The sequence below is a fragment of the Chiloscyllium plagiosum genome, unplaced genomic scaffold (assembly GCF_037043375.1).
Source record: "Chiloscyllium plagiosum isolate Xiang-an unplaced genomic scaffold, Cpla_swu_hap1 HiC_scaffold_8, whole genome shotgun sequence".
NCBI lineage: Eukaryota > Metazoa > Chordata > Chondrichthyes > Orectolobiformes > Hemiscylliidae > Chiloscyllium > Chiloscyllium plagiosum.
Genome location: NW_028270146.1, coordinates 98,751,189 through 98,777,285, shown reverse-complemented (window position 1 = coordinate 98,777,285; position 26,097 = coordinate 98,751,189). Strand labels below are relative to the sequence as shown.

Below are 26,097 nucleotides of genomic sequence, written 5' to 3'. Positions count from 1 at the left end.
AGGCACCACACTGTATTACTAAACTATACAAACCAAGCAGGCTGCTGGATCTCAGTAATCTTTTCTGAAAAACTGAATGATATTAGGTGAAGGCAGAGTTTAAATTTGTAGTGAATCCATGTCAATTGACGAGCTTACTGACAGTCACTTTCAAAACTTAAGCATGGATAAGGTATAAGAAGGAAGTGACCATGCCCAATGAAAGGAAATACATTAAGGACAACAGAGACATTTAAGAGACAAAACTTTATTTGAAATAAAATGTGAAGGTTTGAATGTTGATTGTCATTCAGACTCAATTTAGTCCCAATATGCAAAATTCTGACTCAAGGCTATGCTTCCCTCAGTAGCTTTGATCACCATTCAGATTTGAAAGAGTAATTTTTAATCAGTGGTTTCAGCCAGATGAAATACTGGACCAAGTAGATAATCCTGTAATTTTTGATAATGGTTTGAATTTACAGGAGAGTGAAGAAGATCTTGGCTTGTGGAAGGAGCAGTTTCATGAATTTATTGACATCAAAATCAATGGTAAGCAGTATTATGTCTGTGGTAAAAACAATGACTGCAGATGCTGGAAACCAGATTCTGGATTAGTGGTGCTGGAAGAGCACAGCAGTTCAGGCAGCATTCAAGGAGCAGCAAAATCGACGTTTCGGGCAAAAGCCCTTCATCAGGAATAAAGGCAGAGAGCCTGAAGCGTGGAGACATAAGCTAAAGGGGGCTGTGGGTGGGGAGAAAGTAGCATTGAGTACAATAGGTGAGTGGGGGAGGAGATGAAGGTGATAGGTCAGGGAAGAGAGGGTGGAGTGGATAGGTGGAAAAGGAGATAGGCAGGTAGGACAAGTCCGGACAAGTCATGGGGACAGTGCTGAGCTGGAAGTTTGGAACTAGGGTGAGGTGGGGGAAGGGGAAATGAGGAAACTGTTGAAGTCCACATTGATGCCCTGGGGTTGATGTGTTCCAAGGCGGAAGATGAGGCGTTCTTCCTCCAGGCGTCTGGTGGTGAGGGAGCGGCGGTGAAGGAGGCCCAAGACCTCCATGTCCTCGGCAGAGCGGGAGGGGGAGTTGAAATGTTGGGCCACAGGGCGGTGTGGTTGATTGGTGCGGGTGTCCCGGAGATGTTCCCTAAAGTGCTCTGCTAGGAGGCGTCCAGTCTCCCCAATGTAGAGGAGACCCGCATGGGGAGCAACGGATACAATAAATGATATTAGTGGATGTGCAGGTAAAACATTGATGGATGTGGAAGGCTCCTTTAGGGCCTTGGATAGAGGTGAGGGAGGAGTTGTGGGCGCAGGTATTACTTCTGTATTAAGTTGACAATCTTTTACTTGATTGTATCTTCCATCATGCTTCTGGCTGTTACCAGTGTATCACCGCATCAAAAGTTAAACATTGCTGAAAGAAGACTAGAAGTTGAAGTTCTTTTTAGCAATGTTTATGATCTGTAGTGTCAAGTATTAATGTACATAAAAAGCTGCACAGAAACAGTTCAGTTTGTGACTGGGCTAAATGCACAATCTACACAGGACAGGTTTCCTTTCGTAAGTAATTTATTTTACACTTCTTCTTGAATGATGTCCAAAATGAATGCTTTCATCTTGACTTTTACCAACACAGTTCAAGTGGCAACAAAGACAAAACAGCATTCTGATTGACTAAGCTTTTTTTTTCTTTTGTAGTCTTGATTTAACATATTGGTGTTTATCTGAGCCTTGCCCACTGTTTGGGAAACTATGTTCCCAGATCAACAAAGTCAAGTCTCTGTCGTTTTATTGCATGCATGGGTCTCACAAGTGCACAGTTATTCTGCAGTTCTGGCTGGACACAGAAGCAAAATAGCCATATAAGCTGAACAAATCAAGATTGTGCATTGTTGTATCACTTCTACTATAATGCAAGCAGCCTTCCTTTCATGGTAACTGTAGGGTATCTGACATCATCTCTATATTTGGAAAAGCATGCAGGAATAAATTAGGCATGTAAGAACTTTACCACATAACCAAGTTGCCATTTAGTCTGCATTTGGTTTGGAGAATCAGATTGGCAAAGGTAGTCTCAAAAATGGGTTCATAGAATGTTTTTTGGATTTTTCTTCAATCCATATATTCTACACCCCAACCAAACAGCAGCCTAGATATTTTCTAATCAATCTTTCAGAGATCTTATGGTGCACCTCTGGAGTAGATGGGGCTTGAACCCAGGACTGGTTCATCGGTAGGAACATTACTAATGTATTCTAAGAACCCCAGAAGCAGACTATTCTAGACCTGTAATATGCAAAGAAATAGAATTGATCTGTAACCTCAATATAAAAAAAGATGTTATCTCTTTAAAAGTTTCTTCTAATTAGATATCTTGCAGCAGGGATAACAAGGCAATCAACTTGTAAACCACTGATCAACTGTTATGTTAACTCTGAATTGTGATCAAATTCCACTTAGTGTCAATTTTTAATTCAGAGATGCATATCTTAAAAGTCTGCTTGAGGACATCCAAGGGAAATTTGCTGGTTTCAGTTTATTTGGATGTTTGCTGAGAAATGTTTAGTGCAATTTGGATTGATGTTTGTGTTGACACTCAGTGAGAGAAGATAGCCAAAGTAAATGACAGATAGCTAGGCCTGCACTGTAAACAGAGAAAAAGCTATTTGGACTGCTGATAATCTTAAATCTCAGTTTGGCTTTTTTATGACAGAACAGACATTTTAATATTTGGTCTAGCTTATATGTAATTGAAAATCTGCAGCAGTCCTCAAAAAGTCTCGCCATTGTAAAAAAAAGCAACCAACAGATTAGTTCGGAAGTATTGAGATCGAGCCAGAACAGAGATTGAAATTTCCACAATGTAGAGATAATTTTTATCTCTGGGTCATTTGAACTGAAGAGAATTAAGCATTTCCAGAAGACTCTGTCATACCTATTAGATATCCCTACATAAGTAAACACAAATAAATTTAAGACTTATAGGGAAAAGGCATATGTAAAATAAGGAGAGAAACTAAAAATATGACATATACAGTGATAACCTAAGACTGCAGGCATTCTCAAGTTGCAAACGGGTCCTGTTCTGGTTACCATTCGCAAATTGGGATACAATGTGGGACAGTGTAAAAAACCTTTCATAATTACAGGCAATGTCTATGTGTTGGGTTTTTAAAATTACGAGATGTTATTTCTAAGATGTTGTGATCGCTGTTTCTGAGGGGATTTTTTTACTCAGATCAGTTATTAAACCTGCCTCATTACCTACCTTTAAATCCAATGTAGCCTGATCCCTGGTTGGATCCATAGCATATTATTCTAGGTAACTGTCCCTAATACACTTTAGGAATTCTTCTTCATGGCTAACTCTGCCAATCAGACAAACACAACCTACAAGAACATTAAAGTCACCCATGACTTTACCATGCCTTCTTTCCATGCTCTCACTATCTCCTGAAGTATGCTGTGTCCCACCCTGTAGCTACTCTTGGGGCTGAAAGACTTTTTTTATGTTCATTCATGGAATGTGGCATCATTGGCCAGGGCAGCATTTATTGCCTATACCTTGTTTAAGAGTCAACCACATTTCTGTGGAGTCACATGTAGGCCAGTCCAGGTAAGGATGGCACTTTGCTTCCCTAAATGAGATTAGTGAGCCAGTTGAGGTTTTCCAACAATAATAGATGCATTCATGGTCATCATTAGACTCTTAATTCCAGACTTTTAAAAAAATTGCATTAAAATTCTACCATCTACCATGGCAGGATTCAAACCCTGGTCTCTAGGACATTACCTATATCTCTGGATTAATATTCTAGTGATAATATCAGTAGGCCATCACCTCCCCTCATATAGGTCATTAATATGTATGCACACACAGGAAAAGCAAGCACCAGTACTGACCTCAAAGTATCTCTACTACAAACCACCCTCAGTCCAAATAAAATCCATTTGTCCGAACACACTGTTCCCTATAACTCCACCAAGCTTGTGCCCCTATTGCTAATGTGTCTTTTCTTCTATTTTATGCTGTTGTATGGCATTGTATCAAAAGCCTTTTAGAAATAGCCACACTACATCTGCAACCCATATGAACCCTCTGTTGCCTCTTCAAGTTAATTGGACATGATTTACCCTTAACAAATATATGCTACCTTTCTTTAATCAACTTGCTTTTGCCCAAACAATTTTTAATTTTTCCCAAATTATCACTGTGCAGTCAAGTCTTTTTGACTTTGTGGCTCTGTCTTATGGAAAGAAAGTAAAGTTTTGCTTGTTTGCAAGAGAGTGAATTTTAAAAGAGTATTGGTATAGATGTTTTTTTAAAAAATCTGAATTCCTTTACATTATTTTCCCTCCAACTATAGGCCCAACATCTGTTGGCTTGGATTTCTCCCTGCATGGCTTCGAGTATGTTTATGGAATTCCAGAGCACACAGAGAACTTACGGCTGAAAACTACAAGGTGGGAACTGCCAGAATTGAGAAGAGTAACCCGAGTCTTGTAACAAGTGACTGACTGTGAAAGAGATTCTTCCAGACTTGTGATCATCCCAAGGTTCCACTTTTGTTCAGTTCAGCATGCATTAATTGAAACCAATCAGGGATTACTTCAAAAAGAAGCAAGTGTTTGGAATAGTGATTGATTTACCTCTGGGGAGAGAGTAGGGTTATTCTGCCACTTCAGAACTCTCTTCTTTCCAACTTGCTTTATTTCAAACTCTCCAGTTTATTTTTATCCTATTCTTTTAAAGTGCTAACACCAGCTGAGTACAGTTCCATTGCTACCAATCTCCCTCTCTACTCACTCAAGCAACTGTGCTTCATGGGTGACCGTAACTGATCATTGTTTTATGCCATCATAACTTCTTCCAGTATAATTTATTAAGTACCATCAGAAAGTGTAACAATGAATGATTAGCTCTCCCCTTCCCACCATTCCCACTCATTTTAGAACTCCTGCCATTTCTATAATCTCTACCAGCAGTTGTGACTTAGACAAAACTGTACTTGGGGCTTAAACCTGATTTGGATGGCCCAAAAACACATATAAAATGTGATGTACAAACTGAATCTTCGCGAAATGACTGATACATGACTGCAGTGAGTCATTAGTCATAGATGTCAAGGGAAACACGTCTTCACACTTCTATAAATTAAGAATAACTAAACAATCATTGTTTGATTGATTTTATATATTTGCAGTCAAGAAGATCCCTACAGATTGTATAATCTGGATGTATTTGCATGTAAACTCCACAGTCGAATGGGAGTGTATGGCTCTGTACCTCTCCTCCTTGCACACAAACAAAACCAAACCATGGGGATTTTCTGGCTGAATGCTTCTGAGACACTGGTGGATATCAGCCTGAACACAGAGAATAAGGTGGGTGTAGGATTTCTATTGGCTGAATATGTGGAATAAATTGTGATTGAGTGATGTTCCAGTATGTAATGTGCTTCATGTTATGTGTAATGATCCAATTTGAGAAATGACAATTTAAATAATGCCTTTCATGACCTTGGGTATCTCAAAATGAGTCACAGCCCAATGATAATTTTTGAATTCCAGTCATGGTTGTAGTTTAAGGAAAGGCAACAGCTAATTTCCACTCTGCAAACTCCACAATCAGCAATTATACAAATGACCAGGCAGCCTGTGTTGGCCATGCTGATCGAAGAATTAATTTTGGCTCGGGAACCAGTGGAGCATCTTGATTCCTCTTTGCCCAAAAGTGAAGAAATTTTTTTATCCACCTATTTAAAGCAAATGTTTCTCAGTTTGATAATTCTTGAAAGATATCACCTGCAACAGAACAACACTTCCTGAATACTGTTCTGAAGTCTGAGACAGATGCCTGCTCAGATATCTGGAGTGGAACCTGAATGCATTGCCTTTTAACTTCAATAAAGCCGGCACCTTAAAAACTCAAGTTAGCACTGCTGCCTCACAGCGCCAGAGACCTGGGTTCAATTCCCGACTCAGGCGACTGACTGTGTGGAGTTTGCACATTCTCCCCGTGTCTGCGTGGGTTTCTTCCAGGTGCTCCGGTTTCCTCCCACAGTCCAAAAATGTGCAGGTTAGGTGAATTGGCCACGCTAAATTGCCCGTAGTGTTAGGTGTAGGGGAATGGGTCTGGGTGGGTGCGCTTCGGCGGGTCGGTGTGGACTTGTTGGGCCGAAGGGCCTGTTTCCACACTGTAAGTAATCTAATCTAATCAATGACCAGATCTTGAAATGACATTAGCCATTTCAGCAAAATCCATAGTGAATTTGCCTATTTTTCCAGTTAAAGAGAGTGTAGATTCTAGACAGACAGACATTTCATGATGAAGCATCACAGTACAATTCACAGAGCATGATCAAACCATGACATTAAGCTATGAAAGGAGATAGTAGATCAGTGTAAACAAAAGCTTTGTCAAAGAGATAGGTTTTAATAGAGGGAAGGGAGATGTAAGAATGAAATTCCAGAGCTTATGGCTTAGGAAACTGAAGATACAACTACAAATGGGAAAGTACGAGAGACAGAATTAGATAAGCACAGACATCTCAGAGGGTTGTGGGGTTAGAGAGTATTATGGCAAAGGTAAAGTTGTGATTGTCCCAGTGGACAATAAGATTGTTCTATCATTATAACTGATGGTGAGTTTAAACATGGACGTGTTGCTACTCAATTTCCATAGTCTTTAGCTGTTCTGCAGCCACAGTGACAATAACACTTGCAAATGCCTGGATCCATTGGTGACAGTTACAATGAGCCTATGTGGAAAATGTCAAAGACAAGCACCACCTCAGGAATGTAATCATTCGCCAGTAACAGTACACACACAAATGATAGTTTACCGGAGTCCTCAATACTATGGGAAATGGAAGCCTCCAATAAGGAGAGCCATGGGATGCCTTTCCATTAATCTTTTACATAGCACACCTTATTCAGAAGTATGCTGAAGAAGCAATGTTTTGTATAAGCAGTAGTAGATGTAAATGGGATAGAATCACAAATATTGTTCCCCAGGCCACTACATGACCCAAGAATCTACTGACTGTAGATTGTAAATATGGGGCACAAGCAATCCTGTGGTCTACAATTCCCAAAATATACTCCAAGGTCAAGTCGATAACACAAGAATGGCAGCATTTATAGAGTCGTAGAATCATAGAGCTGTACAGCACAGAAACAGACTCTTCGGTCCAACCCGTCCATGCTGACCAGATATCCCAACCCAATCTAGTCCCACCTGCCAGTACTTGGCCCATTTCCCTCTAAACCCTTCCCGTTCATATACCATTCTGATGCCTTTTAAATGTTGCAATTGTATTAGCCTCCATGTACCACCCTCTGCGTGATAACGTTGTCCCTTAGGTCTCTTATATCTTTCCCCTCTCACCCTAAACCTATGCCCTCTAGTTCTGGACTCCCCCACCCTCGGGACTCCTCCAACCCTGGCAACATCTTTGTAAATCTTGTCTGAACCCTTTCACATTTCACAACATCTTTCCTATAGGAAGGAGACCAGAATTGCACAAAATATTCCAAAATTTGGCCTAACCAATGTCCTGTACAGCCACAACATGACCTCCCAACTCCTGTACTCAATACTCTGACCAATAAAGGAAAGCATACCATACACTACCTTCACTATCCTATCTACCTGCAACTCCACTTTCAAGGAATAAGAACTTGCACTCCAGGGTCTCTTTATTCAGCAACCCTCCCTCGGGCCTTACCATTAAGTGTATAAATCCTGCTAAGATTTGCTTTCCCAAAATGCAAGACCTCACATTTATCTAAATTAAACTCCACCTGCCACTTCTCAGCCCATTGGCCCATCTAATCAAGATCCTGTTGTAATCTGTAGTAACCTTTTTCGCTGTCCACTACATCTCCAAGTTTGGTGTGTTCTACAAACCTACTAACTATACCTCTTATGCTCACATTTTATGTAAGAGCTGACCCAAGAAAGGCAACATTGCATGTAAGGATATGTTGTGATATGCTTATAGTCCAGTGTATGAGAAAAGCTGCTCTAGGTCCTCATGTCGTCTATATGACCTTGGAATGTCTTTTGGGAATTATGGACTGAAGATGGCACTTAATAAATCACCTGTGATTACATCTCCATGTCATGCAAAGGCATCTGTCTAAGAGTTACATTCTATCCGTATAGTCTGTGAGCTGGCAAAAATGACTAAGGTAAGGCAAAGTAATTATATATGTGTAAGATGTGTGATTTACATTTTAATATCATTTAATTTAAAGTTTGGATTTTGAATTAGTGGCTTGTGTCTTTTGGTCTGAGAGTTTGAGAGGGTTTAGTTATTAAGTTGTCAGTATATCTCGAGCTATTATATTTTGGAAACCAGTTTGAGAAAGGGATCTCTTAGTGAATATTTGTTTGCATTGGGAGAATTTTATGAGTAAATAGAGTAAACATTGAAAAACATTTGCCTGCTTGCAGTTAGAAGGATCAAGAATTGATTAGTAGAAAAAGCTTTGGTCACTTCACTAAAGTCCTGATTGAAGGTAAATGTAAGAACATGATTCTGGAACAAGGAGTTAATTCAGAAATGATACAAACAAGTTGTCTTAGTATAAGGATTTAGTGTGAACTTTTCAGACCAGAAGTGTTTGGTTAGAATCATGTAGGGTTTATTTGCAGCAGAGTAAGTCTAAGTCTGCTTATGCCCGAAACGTCGATTCTCCTGTTCCCTGGATGCTGCCTGACCTGCTGTGCTTTTCCAGCAACACATTTCCAGCTCTGATCTCCAGCATCTGCAGACCTCACTTTCTCCTCAAAGATTTCAACCTACTTGTAAGAATACTCAAGCTCGAAACAATCATGAGTGGAAATTGAAAGTAACAAGTCTGAATTTTCTTTAGTGTTTGTGCACTGTAAAGGGATGCTGTTAGGACATGTGGTATTGTACTTATACTCTGTGTTTCAAAAGTTTTCAAATTATATATAAAACTTGGTTTATTCTACTTTTATTGCGAAAACCAGATCTGCAGCATTGCACACTTGTGTTTTAGTGAAATACTACCTTGTTAGAATAAATTTTAATTTTTTAAAACATTTATCAAGCCAGAGTTTAGTCTGAGGTGTCCTGTATCATAACATCCAGATCATAACATCCCGATCAGAATTGCGAGTTCAGAAACTAAGCATGCAACTGACTCCTGGTGAAATGGGATCTTTGAATACTGCGTATTGTTCAGAATCTGTTGAGTACATCTTTGCCAAATGCTTTGCAAAAGTCTAAACAAATTGCTACATTATCCAGCATACTACCTATATCTGTGGAAAGACCTCAGAGAAATCAAGAAAGTTTGTCTGGTGAAATCTTCTTATTCCTGGGCGCAAAGACTTGAACAAATAATATAAATGGACACTTCAATACAATCCTGAAGGAGCGTGACTGTATTGGAGGTGAATGCTTTTGGGGAAAAATTATGTCCCATCAGGTTTGTCATCTGTTTTGCACTGGTGTTCTGGCCAACATTAATCTCTTAACCAGCACCAGTTTGATGACTGGCAGTTAACAAAGTGAGCTCACACTGGCTGGTGGCATAGTTGATAGTATATGATGATGGGATAGTGGTCTGGAATAAGACAAGAAAGTAAAGCCAATCACTGAAACTGTTGTAATTCTTAATTATTTTTAACATGTTTGGATAATATAGAAATTAACTTATTTTTGAAATCAACAAGCATAAAATGTTAAATATACTAAGATCAATTCAATTTCCTGCTCCTATAACTTGTATCCTCCAAGCTGACAAATGAGCATTATTTGCTACTTACCAACAATACTCTCCTTACCTAATGCTCATGAAGTGCACTGAAAATGTTTGGGAGGCATGCTCTGTTGTGAAGTGGGAGTATTTGAATGAAGGCAGCAGAATAAAGGTATACTTAAGAATCTGTATGTAGATTTAATGAAGGATCTAATAACTGAACATTTTTTTAATAGACTTCCTTGGGCAAGACAAAGAAATTAAAGACTGATGATGATGTGTTACCAAGGACAGATGTACGGTGGATGTCTGAGAGTGGGATAATTGACGCATTTATTTTAATGGGTCCCAGTGCTTTTGATGTTTTCAGTCAATACTCAAGGCTCACAGGTAGGAGAGTGCTTGACTGCAAGGAAGTAAGATATGTCTCTATTGCTGGAAATATGAAGTAAAGACCTTTATCCACCTCTGATGAATAATAGTAAACCTGAAGCTTTCATTTTGTGTAGATGTTGCTTGACTAGTTTAACATTTCTAGTAGTTGAACCCAATACAGTCCTCATCAAATATTTGCATTCTTTATTTGGAATTTTTGGATGAATGAGCAGGAGCAAATTAACTTTGGAATTCTGTTTTGTTCAAATCTGTAGCATGCATGATGCTGTATTTATGGGATTGAATTTGTGGAGTTGAATTTTTTTTTACAAATATCCTGAAAGCTTTACTGTTTGGCTTGTATAATAATCTTTTCCTTGGTCTCCAGGTCTTCAGGCATTTCCTCCTCTGTTTGCATTGGGTCACCACCAATGCCGCTATAGCTATAGGGATGAAAATGATGTTGAACAAGTAGATGCTGGCTTTGACATGAATGACATTCCTTATGATGTTATCTGGCTGGATATTGACCACACTGAAGGGAAACGGTATTTTACCTGGGACAGGTCAAAATTTCCTAGACCTCGAGAAATGCAAGAACACCTACGATCTAAAGATCGGAAGGTAAGTGAGGCAGAATATAATCAGGTCATTACACAGCATGTAGATGCCAGCCACATACTTGTACAGTGCAGACTTAGAGGACTGTATGGTTCTAGAGGAGTAGTGAACTGTTTTGTAACCGACACAGTGAATGCTTAAGAAACTTAACAGGTCTGGCAGCAACTGTTGTGATAGAGTTAAGGTTTTGAGTCTGGTATGACTGTTCTTAAGAACAGTTCTGAAGGGCAGTCCCACTGGATCTGAAACCTTAACTATAGCTCTCTGTAGAAGCTGCCAAACCTACTGAGTATCTCCAACATTCTCTATGATTATTTCAGATTTCCAGCATCTGCAGTATTTTATTTTTGTATTAGAGAACTGTTTTGCCGAAAGGTGACTGCTCGTGGTGAGATCTATTTCCAATGGACTGGCCATGCTCTGTTATTTTTCCCAGTAGCCACGCCAAGTCTATTCAGTAAATGATCAATGAGAATATAAGGCTAAACCCAATTCTGTGCCTCACAGAACCTTTCCAGCAGAGGCAATTGATAAGTTAGTCATGACTGGAGAATACTGGATGATTTAACAATCAGATCTGCTGGAATGTATCTTATTCAATGAGAACAGGAATCACTTCTGGGACTTATCTACTCCATATTATGTCACAAAGATTGAATCTGTTTTATTTCTATTTTAAAAAATTGGTCCCTGGTTTCTGCTTGAACAACAGGAACATGGAAATGCATGTGAGAATTTTACAATCTGGCTCAACAATTCCTGAATGAGAGTTCTGAAAGTTCAAGATTGGAATATCTATAATATCTTAGCCTATATTTTTCAATCAGTAAAGGCAGCATCTGTTTGTTTTTTTTCTTTACCTTTGATTGCGGATTGAAATAAGAATATGGTGCTATCTTCAGTCTCATTACATTTTTCATTTACTATTTTATTTACTTATATTAAAGCTATCTCGTACCTACCTTTCAGATGGTTTCAGTTTTCTTCATATCACTTATATTTTGTTCTCACCTGTAGCTGTTTTTAAGGGAGCCACGTTACTCAGCACCCTCTTTCCCTAAACTTAGTTTTAAAATAATCTTTAGTGTTGTCTTCAATATCCCTGGTGAGAGTTTTCTTTATTATTCATTCCTGGGATGTTAGCATCACTGGCAACACCAGGGTTTGTTGCTGTTGAGCAGGTGGTGGTGAGCCACCTTCTTGAACTGCTGTAGTCCATGGTATTTAAATACACGTACAGTGCTGTAAAGTAGGGAGTTCAGTATTTTGACTTCGCAGCAGTGAAGGAACAGTGATGTCTTTACAAGGATGTGCCTTGGAAGAAAACATGTATATTGAGGTGTCCTTGTGCAATGTCCGCCTCCGTACTTCTGCAGAGAGCAGGTTCTGAATTTGGAAGTTGCTGTTAAAGGAATCATGGTGAATTGCTGCTGTGCATCTCACAAATGATGCACACTTCTGCCAGTGTGCAGTGGTTATGACGAAGTTAAGTGTTGCTATGTTTGAGATGATATAAGCATCTTATTGTAGGAGCTGCACTTAGGCAAGCGCTGCTTCTGTATCCGAGAGGTTGTGAAGCGTTCTGCAAAATGTGCAGTCATCACTGATATCTTCACTTCAGACCTCAGGTTGAAGGGAGATTATTGATGAGGCATTTGAAGTCTCTATCCTGGGAACTCCTACAATGGTGCTTGAGGCCTCTAACAAGCACAGTCATCTTCTTTTGTGTTTGGTAAAACTCCAACCAGTGGAGAGTTTCCTGTTGATTCATATTAGCTAGAATGTTTTCCTCTTTTGTCCCACAACCAGTCAAAAGCTGCTTTGATGTCAAGGGCTGTCACTTGCAACTCAGGAAGCCAATACTTTGGCAACATCTGGATTTATGATATTGCAAGTTCAGAATTCAAGGGGATCCGGTGGAACCCAACAGTGAGCAGCTTGTTGCTGATTAAGTGCTACTTGTTAGCACTGTTGACAAAATGATTCATCACTTTGTCGATGTTTGAGAGTGATCGATCTGTTTGGATGTGTTCTGAATTTTCTGAACAGGATATTTTGAGGCATTTCCATATTGTCAGTTAAATATAATCCTGTATTGATCATAATGATAAAGTTGTATGACCATGAAGTTACACATTGTGGTTGAATATAATTTTGATGCTATTGATGATTTACAGTTCTGTATGCATGCCCAGCTTTCAACTGCTTGATCCATTCTGATCTTATATAGCATGTGGACATAGGACATTTACAGGAATGGTAATGGTGGTTGCTAGCACATTGTCTTTCAGGCATGATTCAATGAGTATGACTGTCATTGTGTTGATTGGCGAGTCTGTGGAATGCCCATCTTGAACTTAGCACATATCCCAGATGTTAATGAGAATTTTGAATGGTTAACTGTTCTTTCATTAAATTCGTTCATGGGACGTGAGTGTCAGTGGCTAGGCCAGTGTTTATTATCCAGTCCTAATGGCCAGAGGGTCATTATGAATCACACATTGTTGTGGATCTAGAGTCACATGTAGGCCAGACGTGAGAAGATGGCATCATTCGACATTTTTATATTCCAGATTTTTAACCTAACTATTGACTTCAGAGTTCACATTTGCATTGCTGGGCTTTGAATCCAGGGCCCCAGAATGTTGCTTGGATTACTGGACAAGAGACAAAACCACTACACAGTTGCCTTCCCAGGGATATGACTTTGTTGTTTCTGCTGCCATTTCTTATAATTTTATATTATCTCTCACTTCATTTACTGATTGGTTACAGAAGAATGCTCTTGCCCTTCAGGATATATACAAATCTTCTTCTTAACTGAAAACTTCTTTGAACATCTTCACACTGTTCATCTATATTTTTACTAATTAACAGTTCAGACCACCATACAGTGGTCAATGTCTGCCTCATCTGTTCATAGTCAATCTTATTAAAACTTGTTCATTCTCCTTTAGGTTTCAAACTGTAAAAGTAGTGAGGAAATAAGGGCATCTGAGATCCCGGTGAATAAGCAGAACGGTGTATCTACTGAATTGATGAGGTTAAAGAATGGAGAAATAAACAACATAGGGCTGAGAAATGGGTTCATCTAATATGAGATACAGAAAATGAAATAGAGGGAAGTAAAATTGAATTTTTGAGAGATACAAGAGGCAAGGAAAAGTAAGAACTTAAAAAAAAAAGCAATTTGCCGTTTTTTTGGGACTTGCTAAATTTCCCCAATCTATGTGGAAAACGAAGTTCATCTCATTTTCCAGTATTTATGCATCCTGTTACATTATCACTGCTAGGTAGTCTGTAGACAACACATACGAAAATCTTCCATTTTTTTCTCTCTTTTGTTCCTCGAGTCAACCTACCGAGAGACTTACTGCTGCTTTTCGCTCCTGATAATGCCCCCTTTTTCTAATGTTGTACTTTAGGTTTGAAACTATTTTGTCTACTTTATCAAGATTACTGTACTTCTTTTCCAACTTCCTTGTCCTCTTTAAGTACCTTATCATAAATTAGAATATTTGTCTCCCAGCTATGTCAAAATTGTAACCAAGATTCCATGATGGTCACTCTTTTGTGGAGTCCTCCTTGGCTCAGAGGATAGCAATGTTGCCACTGGGTCTGAATGTGGTGGGTTTAAATCGCACTTAAGGACTTTCGCACAAGAGTCTAGGCTGACGCTAATGCAGTATATTTCAGATGAGATGATAAACTGAGGCCCATATGCTCTCTCAGGTTAATTTGAAAGATTCTATTACACCGTTTTGAAGAAAAGCAAAGGAGTTCACCTTGTATCCTAAGCAATATCTATCCTCAACCAGCTGATAATGAGAACTGCTGTTTGAAAATTGGCTGCTGTGACTCTTGCATTATAAAGTGACTACTGCTCAAAAGTACTTTTTGATTATAAAGCACTTTGAGGCTTTAACCTGGTAATATAAATTCAGGTCTTTGTTTCTTAATATTCTTCAAGCTGGATTTATACTTTTATTTCTGTTCTTTTACTTTGTTCAGTCTAATTTAAACTTGCCTTCTATTTTTGCACAATGCAATTTTTTCATTACTTTTAACTTGGTACATTTCTTGATTTATATCATTCAGACATAATTTTTTTTACTTTTGTACATCCAAAAGTACTCTGCAGCCAACAAAGTACTTTTGAAGTTTAATCACTGCTGTAGAATCCGCAACAGCCTGTTGCATGCAACAGACAAAAGAAAGCTAATAATGTTTGTTAAGGGATAAATGTTGGCCTGGAGATTTGAAGAACTCCTTTACTGTTTGTTGAATAATGGATCTTTTACAACCACCATAAAACAATAGATGAAGCAATAGTTTAATGTCTCATCTAAAAATTTAAAAATCACACAACACCAGGTTATAGTCCAACAGGTTTAATTGGAAGCACACTAGCTTTCGGAGCGATGCTCCTTCATCAGGCTCCTTCATCACTATCACCTGATGAAGGAGCGTCGCTCCAAAGGCTAGTGTGCTTCCAATTAAACCTGTTGGACTATAACCTGGTGTTGTGTTATTTTTAACTTTGTACACCCTAATCCAACACTGGCATCTCCGAATCATGTCATCTAAAAATGACTGTGTAGCTTTCTTCAGTACTGAAGTAGTACTGCTTGATATGGTTTCGTACTCAGGTACCTGGAGCACAAACTTGAATCCATAACCTTCTTACTTAGGCTTTCACTGAGTCAAGATGGACAGCAGATGGATAGCTGTCCAGATTGCAATTGCACATAGTCTCACCAATACCACCCACCCTTTCCTCCCTGCATTGTTGGATAGCTGAGCATGACTCATTGTTGAAGATGTAGGTAGAGAATAGTAACCTGTTTATAGTTCCAGAAGTCTCCTGACAATTATTGAGTAAATCAGCACTTTCAGAGGATGAAAGGAAACCTGAGGCAGTATAAAATGCACCATACCATTCCTTTAGATAAGCATTTACTCAGTTTGTAGAGATCATTGTGTTTTCTTATGTCTCCAGCTAGTTGTTATCATTGATGCTCACATCAAAGTAGACAAGAAGTACCCATTCTACTGTGAAGCCAAATCCAAGAAGTACTTTGTCATGGATAAAGATGGTGAGGAGTACCACGGCTCCTGTTGGCCAGGTAAGGAAACAGTGAAACTTCTTAGGTGATTAACATTTTCTGGGGTTTTTTTTGTACTTTGTAAGTGTGCAGTAATATTTGTTCCACAATATTCAGGCATCAAACCTGACAAAATATGCGTGGGTGGAATTTTCTCTGTATTTTGCATTGCTTTAATTGCCTGTTACTCGTTCACTTGACACACTCGTTCCCTCCCTCTCTCTTTGATGTCAGCCTCTGCTCAGTGGTGAAGCTCTTGCATCTGAGTCAGAAGGTTTTGAGTTCAAATCCTGTTCCAGAAACTTGAATGTGTAACCTAGACTTTGCGGATGTGAGTTCTTTCCATCAGCATTCAACTTCAGCTGATATCACAAGAAACAAATTGCCTGGCTATTTAGTTTATGATTTGTGAGACTTTAATGTGTGAAAAGTGGATGTGGCCATTATCTCCTTTATGCTTAGATATTTTTGGATCTGCTGATGTCATGATAGGTCTGAACTGGTTGATGAAAAATATTAGTACATTCTAATTCTGTTTCCTAGAAGTGTGATTTGCTGCTGGTTTCATAGTATGGATTCTCCAAATTCTGCTTTGGTCCAGGTATATCAAGAATTAAGTATCTTGCTGTCCACTCCCATCATGAGTGTCAGGTTTTTGCAAGATGTGAATAAACAGGAATTTCTTTTTGTATTTTTGTGCATTATTAGGTGTGTCAGCCTACTTAGACTTCACAAATCCCATAGTCCGCAACTGGTATGCCAACAAGCACGGATTGGACCAATACAAGGTAAGTATTTTAAAATATTTATTGTCGCAGTTGAAGATTGCAGAGGAAAGGAGGTGAGACTGTAAATAGGGGACGCCAGACTGGTTTTTGACTGTAGAAGAGAAGACAAAAGAAGGGATTTACATTATTTCATAACTTTGAGGCAGAATATGTTAGAGTTCGAGACAGTGTGGCATCTTTTAATTTAAGTATGGTGTCATTGAAGGGGTGAGAAACATATAGACTTTCTGGGGAGAGGAGGAGATTCAGACGAACAGTCGTCATAAAAATGTGGATAAAATCAAGGGGGTTGAGGTGGAAGTTGAAAGGTTTGACCCGTCAAGTCACAGATTGTTTATAATCAACCTTTTGAGTTGTGGTATGATAAACCTCTGAAGCAAGTGGGGCTTGAACCCAGGACTCCTGATTCAAAGGTAGGAATACTATCAGTGTGTTACAAAAGCCCTATCTATCAAGTCACTGAACTATATTTTCCACTGCCAAATCGCCTGTGTTACTTTTCTCTTTTATCCTCCACTGATAAGTCACCCATGTTTCTGAATCAGTTACCAGTTTAATCCGGCAAGTCACAGATATTTTGCTAACCAACTTTTCAAAGATGCTGTTATATACCTCTGAGTCCTCTGGTTCAGATATAAGGTCACTAACACTGCGCCACAAGAGACCTCCCAACCACCACTCTCAGATATTTTCTAATCATAAAAATGTAGGAGATAGGAGCAGGAGTAGGCCATTTGACCCCTTAAGCCTGCTCCACCATTCAATATTACCATGGCTGATCATCGAGCTTAATGCACTAATCTCACTCTCCATTGATCTCTTCAGCCATATGAGCTTTGTCAACTTTCTACTTGAAAATGCATATCATTTTGGCCTCAACAACTTTCTGTGGTAGTTAATTCCAAAGGCTTACCACTGTCTGAGTGAAAACATTTCCCCTCAGTCCTAAAAGGTTTACCCCTTCCTTGAACCTTTGGTTCTGGACTTGCCCACCATCAGGGATGTCCTTCTTGCATCTAACCTATCTAGTCCTGTTAGAATTTTATAGGTTTCAATGCGATCTCCCTCATTTTTCTAAATAATGGTGAATGCAATCCTAACTGACTCAATCTTTCCTTCCAGAGTCATAGAGTCATGTACAGCATGAAAATAGACCCTTCAGTCTAATTAGTCCATGCCGATCATAATTCCAAACTAAACCAGTCCCACCTGCCTGTACTTGGCCCAAATATTTCCAAACCTTTCATAATCATGAACTTACCCAAATATCTTTTAAGTGTTGTAACTGTACCTGCATCCACCACTTTCTCATTCCACACACAAACTACTCTTGGTAAAAAAAAAAGTTGCCCCTTAAATCTTTTTAGAACCTTGAAAATATGCCCTCGAGGTTGGACTCCTTGACCCTAGAGAAAAGACTATTGTTGTTCATCTTACCTGTAACCCTCATGATCTTATAAACCTCAAAAAGGTCACCCCTCAACCTCCGATGCTCCAGTGAAAAAGGTCCCAGCCTTTCCAGTTTATTTTTAAAACTCAAGGCCCCCTTCCTGGCAACATCCTGGTAAATGTTTTCTGAACCTTCTCCGTTGTAATAATATCCTTCCTGTAACAGGATTGCACACGGTACTCCAGAAGGGGCATCATCAATACAACCTCAACATGATGTCCCAACTCCTATCCTTAAAGGTCTAAGCAATGAAGGCAAGCATGCTCAATGCCTTCTTAACCACCCTGTCTACCTGTGACGCAAATTTCAAAGAATTATGTACCTGAACCTTATGTCTGTCTGTTCTACAACACTATCCAAGATCCTACCATTAATTGTATAAGTTCTGTCCTTACTTGTACTTTCAAAATGCATTAGTCCTGCCATTCCAGGAATCAGATTTTATTACACACCTTTGGAACAGGTGGTGTTTGAACCTGGATGTCCTGCTCAGTATTAAGGACAGTAACACTGCACCACAATAGTCTTTACCATCAAGTCACAGGTATCTTCTAATCAACCTGCTCAGTGATGGTATTACACATTACTGCAGCAGATAGGTGTCCTGGATTAGACACTGTCACCGCACCACAAGGCCTCAGCGATCAAGACACATGATGATATTTTCAAATTAATCTGTTCAGGAATGTTATTACACACTTCTGGAGCAGGTGAGATTTGAATTCTGTTCTCCTGGCCCAGAGGTAAAAACACTACCACTGAATCTCATTCACCCTTCAACTATCAAGTCACAAGCAAACTGATTTGATCCAACTGCAGAAAATCATGTTTTAAAGCATTGTCCATTTGTTTTTACATTATCAGGAGAAGAGATAAAGTGTTCTAAAAACAGTGTGAACACAAGAAATCAGGGTTACTGCATGTCTGAAGGATCAGCACCAACAAAAACTATGATGACTTTACCTTTTTTTGTGTGAACCCAAGAATTTTGTGAAGGTCATATGTTTCTCCTGTGTGTGAAGTTCTCTGATCTTGCCTGAGTTGTAAGAAAAAGGCAGAAAAGAATCCCATGCAAAAACCAGAGAGGCACAAAATAGATAAGAGCAATAAATATAATAAAGGCAAAATACTGCAGATACTGGAAATCTGAAACAAGCACAGAGAATGCTGGAGAAGCTCAGTACATCTGGCAGTATCCATTAAGACAGAAACATAGTTAATGTTACGAGTCCAGTATGGCTGTTCTTCAGAAATGCACCCAGTGTTTCCAGGGCAACCTCCTTTAGTACTCTGGGATACAGAGGGATACAGATTATTAGCCCTTGGATTATGTCAGCCATTAACTTCATTAATTTCTCGAACAGCATATCTTTTTTTGGTAATATTGATTTTCTTCAATTCTTACTTCATACTAGACACCTGCTTCTCTAATTATTTGTGTCCTCTTTTGTGAAGGCAGAACCAAAGTATATGTTCATTTCTTCTGCCATTACATTGTTCCCCAATGTAATTTCCCCAGTTTCTGACTATAAGGGACCTATAGTTGTCTTTGCTAATTTTTTATGCTAATGATGTGGAGGAGCCAGTGTTGGACTCGGGTGGACAAAGTTAAAAATCACACAACACCAGGTTAGAGTCCGACAGGTTTATTTGGAGGCACTAGCTTTCAGAATGCTGCTCTTTCATCCACCTGATCCATGCACCTTCCAAATAAATTTGTTAGACTATAACCTGGTATTGAGTAATCTTTTGTAAGAAGCTTTTAAAGTTAGTTTTTATGTGTCCTGCAAGTTTGCTCTCATACTTTATTTTGCCCCTCATGATCAAAGTTTTTGTCGTCTTGCTGAATTCTAAACCTCTCCTCTGGCTTCCTACTTTTTCTAATAATTTTATGTCTATTCTTTAGATTAATTTATTTTGTAAGTTATTTTTGTGGCTGATAATATGAACAATTGTTTTAATTAATGTATAGTTTCCTGAAATGTTGTTGATAAATTGGGTGTTTGGGGAATGGTGTACCTCATTCACAAATACTCAGACCTAAACTTTCACAAACAAGGACAGCCTCTCCTTTCATTAACTTTAATAAACTAGGGGAGCCTGTTACAAAAATGGCTCTGAAGGACAACTCCAGATGTCATTTCATTTTCACAGGAATTTTGGTTGGTTTTGGAATGGGTTTTAATTTGCATATTTAAACTTCACAATTTGATTATATCTGACTTTCGCTTCAGTGTTCAAAATGTTGAAAACACAAGTTGCTCACTTTAGACTTGATAAGAGAAAGTCCAAAGCTGCTGGAATCCTTTGGAGAGGTAGGTCTGTTTGTTCCTGTCAGTTGACTTAAATCCATATGTGATCATTCCAGGATTAGTGCTACATGACTCTTTTCACAGCCTTTTGTTATCACAGTCTGATGTCTGTCATTTCATAGTTTGACAACTCCAACCAGCTGTACCCTCTTTGTCCGAGTACTAGGAGTTCCAACGCTTGCCTTTATAAGGAATTCAAGGAAATTAAATGTGGTGAATAGATTTTTATCAATGAGAGTTTTTTTTTCTTAAATAGTTAACCCTTCAAAAGACATTTAGGAACTCCATCTCCTCTGAGTATGGGTCCTGAGACCTGGCCATGGAAGTTCAGTTTGCATGATGTGTGGACACATAATGGTGGACATGGGTTGCCACTAAGTTGACATAGGAAGGATAAAGGGCCATGGTCTATGGGTAGCATAGGTTACTAAGATAGTAGGAACTGGCATGGGTGGGATATGGTAAGTATCCTGAGGTCTCAATCAGCATTTAATATAGCGTTTCACTTCGAAAAGAGACAACCTCATGCTCTCACTGCCTCTCCATCTGGCGGGCAAGACCCAGCCCCTATTTTTAATTCTGCCCAGTATGTTCTTTCAGATCAGAAGATGGCTGCTTTATTTTGGGATCAGAACTAAATTTGCTGATCTCACCAAAGGCAGTCTAGGGTCTATTCCAGTGGAAACTAGCACACCAGTAGTTGGCTTTGTGTGCCATAAGTACACAAATTAGAACTGAACGCTATGCCGTCTGAAAATAATGCATCATATTTGGGGCCAGGATTTCTGGAGTTGTGCCTCAGTGGAAATTGAAACATTTGCTCAGGTATTGCACTTGTTACTATTCAGTGATCTGTGCAAGTGTGTGAACATAAGTTGGGGTTAGATTTGAGCTCATTTGGTGCCTTCCCCACAGTAAAATAAACTATGTGAGCAAAGTAAAATTTGTCCTTGATGATGATGGTGAAAGGGATGAAATGACCTATCAGCTCTTTCCAACCCCTGTTCAATTTTCTTCTTAATTTCTTTCAGTTGTATCTGGTAAACTGGTTGCTGATTCATAATTGCCTATTTTATCAAAGACCAGTTTCATCCCAATTACAATTTAGACCCATATATGGAATATTATCACATTGACAAGCTATTGGGGCAAGAAGTGCCCATGGAATGTAATTAAGAGCAAAGAGGAGGAAAAAGAAAGGAGAAAGCAGTTTGTTAATCCATGGAATGCATTTCTGTGTTGCAGGATTCCACAGATATTCTTTTTTTCTGGAATGACATGAATGAGCCAGCTGTGTTTAGTGGACCTGAACTCACTATGCACAAGAATGCAATGCATGCTGGTGGATGGGAGCACCGAGAGATGCACAACCTGTATGGTTTTTATCAGGTAAATGATGTCTTGTGCAACTGGCATATAGATTGTTTTTTGGAGATTGTTGGAGTCCACATTACCAGTAACTGTAGTGGTGGAGAACTAGTAATTCACAGACCAACAAGATGGATTCATTATGCATTGTATCCTGTTCTAACTGGAAATTTATTTTTGTGAATTTTGTACTCATTGAAGTGAGAGATGTTATTAGGAAAAAAGATTTCAACCTTTCTCCATAAGATAAGTTTTTAATCCCAGGAATGAGTCAAGTGAATGCTTTCTGACTTGCTTTAAAAACAATTTTTTTTCATGTAAGGATAAGGTTCTGTCTAATTTTTTCTGGTGTTGTGTGGACCTCCAAAATGCAGCAGCTTCCAGAACTGGCCGTGTGCCTTAAAGGGAACGTTGATAAAGAGATCAAAGCTGTATGTAGTGCTCAACATATGGTCTCAGTAATGCCCTGTACAACTGCAATAAAACTTCCTGACTGTAATATTGCAACCACTTTTAACATAGAATAGTATAGCACAGGAATAGGCTCTTCAGGCCACCATGTCTGTGCTGACCACAATGCCATTCTAAACTAATCTCATCTGCCTGCCATGATTCGTATCCCAGTATTCTCTTAACTTCACATGTCTGTCAAAATGCATTTTAAACATAGTTGTCATATCTGCTTCCACCACCTGCCTTGGCAACATGTTCTAGACATGTAACACTCTCTGCCTAAAAATGCTTGCCTCACGCATCTTCTTTAAACTTTCCCCCTCTCACTTTAAGTCTATACTCCCAAGTATTTGACGCTTCCACTATGGGAAAAAGAAAACAACTCCCACTCTATCTAGCCCTTTCATAATTTCCTCTACTTCTATCAGGTTGCCGCTCAGTCTCCCACACCCTTGTGTAAACAATGCAAGTTTGTCCAACCTCTCCTTATAACTAATACACTCCAATCTGAGCAATATCCTGGTAAATATCTCTTGCTTCCACATCCCTCCCATAGTATGGTGACCAGAACTGTACTCAGTACTCCAAATGTCATCAAACTAAAATTTTCTGTAGTTGCAACATGACTTGCCAACTTTTATACTTGATGCTGCGACTGATGAAGGAAAGCATGTCATAAGACTTATTTACCACCATATCCACTTGTGTTGCCACTTTCAGAAAGCAATGGACTTGCACCCCAAGATTTCTTTGCATATCAATGCTCCTAAAGTTCCTATCATTTATTTTTACTTTCACCTCCCAAAGTGCAACTCCTCACATTTAACTGGATTACATTCCAACTGCTGTTTCTCAGCCCAACTTTGTAACAGATCTATATCCTGCTGTATTCTTTGACAACATTCCTCATTATCCACAACTCCACCAATTTTTGTATTGTCTGGAATATGTTCGAAGAAATTATCCCAAAGACATTTTCTGAATGCATTTTCTAAGATATCACTCTCATTCTCCCAAACGATATGAAAGTTAAAGTCACGAATAATTATTGAAGATTTTTCATATATATCTGTTTGATTGTAACCACTATTGGGGGCTTTTCAACCATTCCCACACAAAACCTCTGATCTTAACTATTCCTTATCACTACCCAAACTGATTCTATATCTTTTAACTTTAAAGTGGTCTGTCATCAATAATCTCATGCCATTGTTAACTAACAAAGCAACCTGCCATCTTTTCCTAGCTCTCTGTTATTCCAATTTCTCACATAGCCTTCCACATTAATTTTCTCGTCTTTCAACTTCGCCTCTGAACTGCTTATCAGATCATATATATTAATGTCCATGGATGCTAAAAGTCCATCCCTTTTACAAGTACTTCTTTTCAGATATAGGATTGTAAACTTCTGTTAAACAAAACTCCTCTAGTTTGTGCTAACGATACATCTCTGTTGATATCATGAGACCAGCCGCCACTACATTATTCCACATTTTCACAATGTTGCGTCATAACACCAAACGCTAATGTGATACTCCCATGTGCAAGTTACATGAAACATGCAGAACACTGATAGTGTGCCATTTCTCTTGGAACATGACTTTGGTCAAGAGCAGCTGATGTAGTGACAGTCACGTTGTAGATTATTATCAACTGAGAAATGGACCTGATTTTGTCTTGGGCAAAGTTCACTAATAAAAGAGATATGCTGCATCAGGACAAAGTATTCTCCTGAATTATCTCGATCCTTTGAAATTGGGACAGAAGTAGACCATTCAACTCCTTGAGCCCCCCTGCTATTCTTTAAGATCTTGGTTGATATATTTGTTTGAGAAAGTGAGGACTGCAGATGCTGGAGATCAGAGCTGAAAATGTGTTGCAGGTCAGGCAGCATCTAAGGAGCAGGAGAATCGACATTTCGGGCATGAGCCCTTCTTCAGGAATGATATATTTGTATGTCAACTTTCACATTCTCATGTACCCCCTTTATTCACTTGTGGGATGTGGGTGTCACTGGCTAGCCAGCATTTATTGCACATTCCTAGTAGCTCTTGTGAAGGTGGTGGTGAGCTGCCTTCTTGAACTGCTGCAGTCCATGTGCTGTAAGTTTACCCACCTTTACCTTAGAGAGGGAATTCCAGGATTCTGACCCAGCAATACTGAAGGAGCAGTGATATATTTCCAAGTCAGGATGGTATGTGGTTTGATGGGGAACCTACAGGTGGTGGTGTTCCCATGAATCTGCTGTCCTTCTCCTTCTAGATGAATGTGATCTTGGGTTTGGAAGCTACCGTCCAAGGATTTTTGGTGAATTTCTGCAGTGCATCTTGTAGGTAGTGCACACTGCTGCTACTAAACATGAATAATGGAGGGAGTAGATACTTGTGAATGCAGTGCAAATCAAGCAGGCTGCATTGTCTTAGATGTTGTCAAGCTTCTTGAGTGTTGTTGGAGTTGCACCCAACCAGTCAAGTGAAGAGTAATCCATCACATTCCTGACTTGTGCCATGCAGAATGTGGAAAGGCTTTGGGGATTCAGGAAGTGAGTTACTCGTGGCAGTCTTCCTAGCTGTGCGCTCTCATGTAGCCACTATATTTATATGATGAGACCAGTCGAGCTTCTGGCCAACAGTAACTCCCAGGCTATTGATAGTGATTCAGTGATGGTACTGCCATTGCCTGACAAGGGATATGGTTAGATTGACTATCTCCAATAAGAGACAATGCCTGATATTTGTGTGGCACAGATGTTACGTGTTAATCTGATAACCTTTGATTCTCTTACCTTAAAAGAATCCATCTAAATCCACCTGAGTGAGTTCCAAAGTTATATAATTCGCTTTGTCTCTGCCCTAAAAGAGAGATGCCTAATTTTTAGACGCCTAACTTTCCCACTAGTTCTGGACTCATTTACAACAGGAAATAGCCTTTTCACATAGAGACATAGAGATGTACAGCATGAAACAGACCCTTCGGTCCAACCCGTCCATGCCGACCAAATATCCCAACCCAACCTAGTTCCATTTGCCAGCACCTGGCCCGTATCCCTCCAAACCCTTCCTATTCATATACCCATCCAGATGCCTTTTAAATGTTGCAATTGTACCAGCCTCCACCATTTCCTCTGGCAGCTCGTTCCATACACATGCCACCCTCTGTGTGAAAAAGTTGCCCCTTAGGTTTCTTTTATATCTTTCCCTTCTCACCCTAAACCTATGCCCTCTAGTTCTGGACCTCCACCCCAGGGAAAAGACTTTGTCTATTTATCCTATCCATGCCCTCATGATTTTATTGTTAAGACTATTTAGAATCTTAAATGCTTCAATCCAATCATTCCCTCACTTTTCTAAACTCTAGAGGAAACAAGCCCAGTCTGTCCAAACATTAGGCACCAGAATATGGAAACTTAAACACTTTTCACTGTATTTCTTGTAAAAATATGAGTGATAATAAATTAGTATTCTATTCTACTACATTCCAAATAAGACACCCTGCTCAATCCAGGTGTCAAGGTAGCAAACTTTTTCTGAACCACCTCCAAAGACTTTGCACCCTTCCATAAATAAGGAAATCAGAATTGTACACACTACTCCAGATGGGATTTCCCTAATGCCTTATAATAACTGAAGCATACAAAGGAGCAGCGCTCTGAAAGCTAGTACTTCCAAATAAACATGTTGGACCATAACCTGGTATTGTGTGATTTTTAACCTTGTCCACTCCAGTCCAAAACCGGCACCTCCACATCATTTAATTTTTATGTTCCGTTCCTCTCGTAAAGATAAAATTCCATTAGTCATCTTAATTACTTACTCTACTGCATTACTTTTCGTGACTCATGCACCATTACACTCATATTCTTATGCCCCCTCAGGAATCATTCTCCATTTCAATCATATTTTT

At 39.2% G+C, this 26,097-nt stretch overlaps 1 protein-coding gene across 7 annotated transcripts in view; it reads left to right on the top strand.

Annotated features, from left to right (window-relative positions):
* Positions 1-26,097, top strand: part of LOC122553854 (neutral alpha-glucosidase C-like) — a 143,550-nt gene that overhangs the window by 42,661 nt on the left and 74,792 nt on the right. For all 7 annotated transcript variants that reach the window (XR_015757991.1, XR_015757992.1, XR_015757993.1 and 4 more), the window contains 8 exons: positions 465-531; positions 4,352-4,448; positions 5,189-5,369; positions 9,959-10,112; positions 10,486-10,721; positions 15,718-15,844; positions 16,532-16,611; positions 21,619-21,762. Coding sequence is in view for 4 of the 7 variants with exons in the window: in XM_043698273.2 (XP_043554208.2) it covers positions 465-531; positions 4,352-4,448; positions 5,189-5,369; positions 9,959-10,112; positions 10,486-10,721; positions 15,718-15,844; positions 16,532-16,611; positions 21,619-21,762 (1,086 nt within the window). In the remaining 3 variants the exon portion in view is untranslated. The remainder of the gene's footprint in view (positions 1-464; positions 532-4,351; positions 4,449-5,188; positions 5,370-9,958; positions 10,113-10,485; positions 10,722-15,717; positions 15,845-16,531; positions 16,612-21,618; positions 21,763-26,097) is intronic.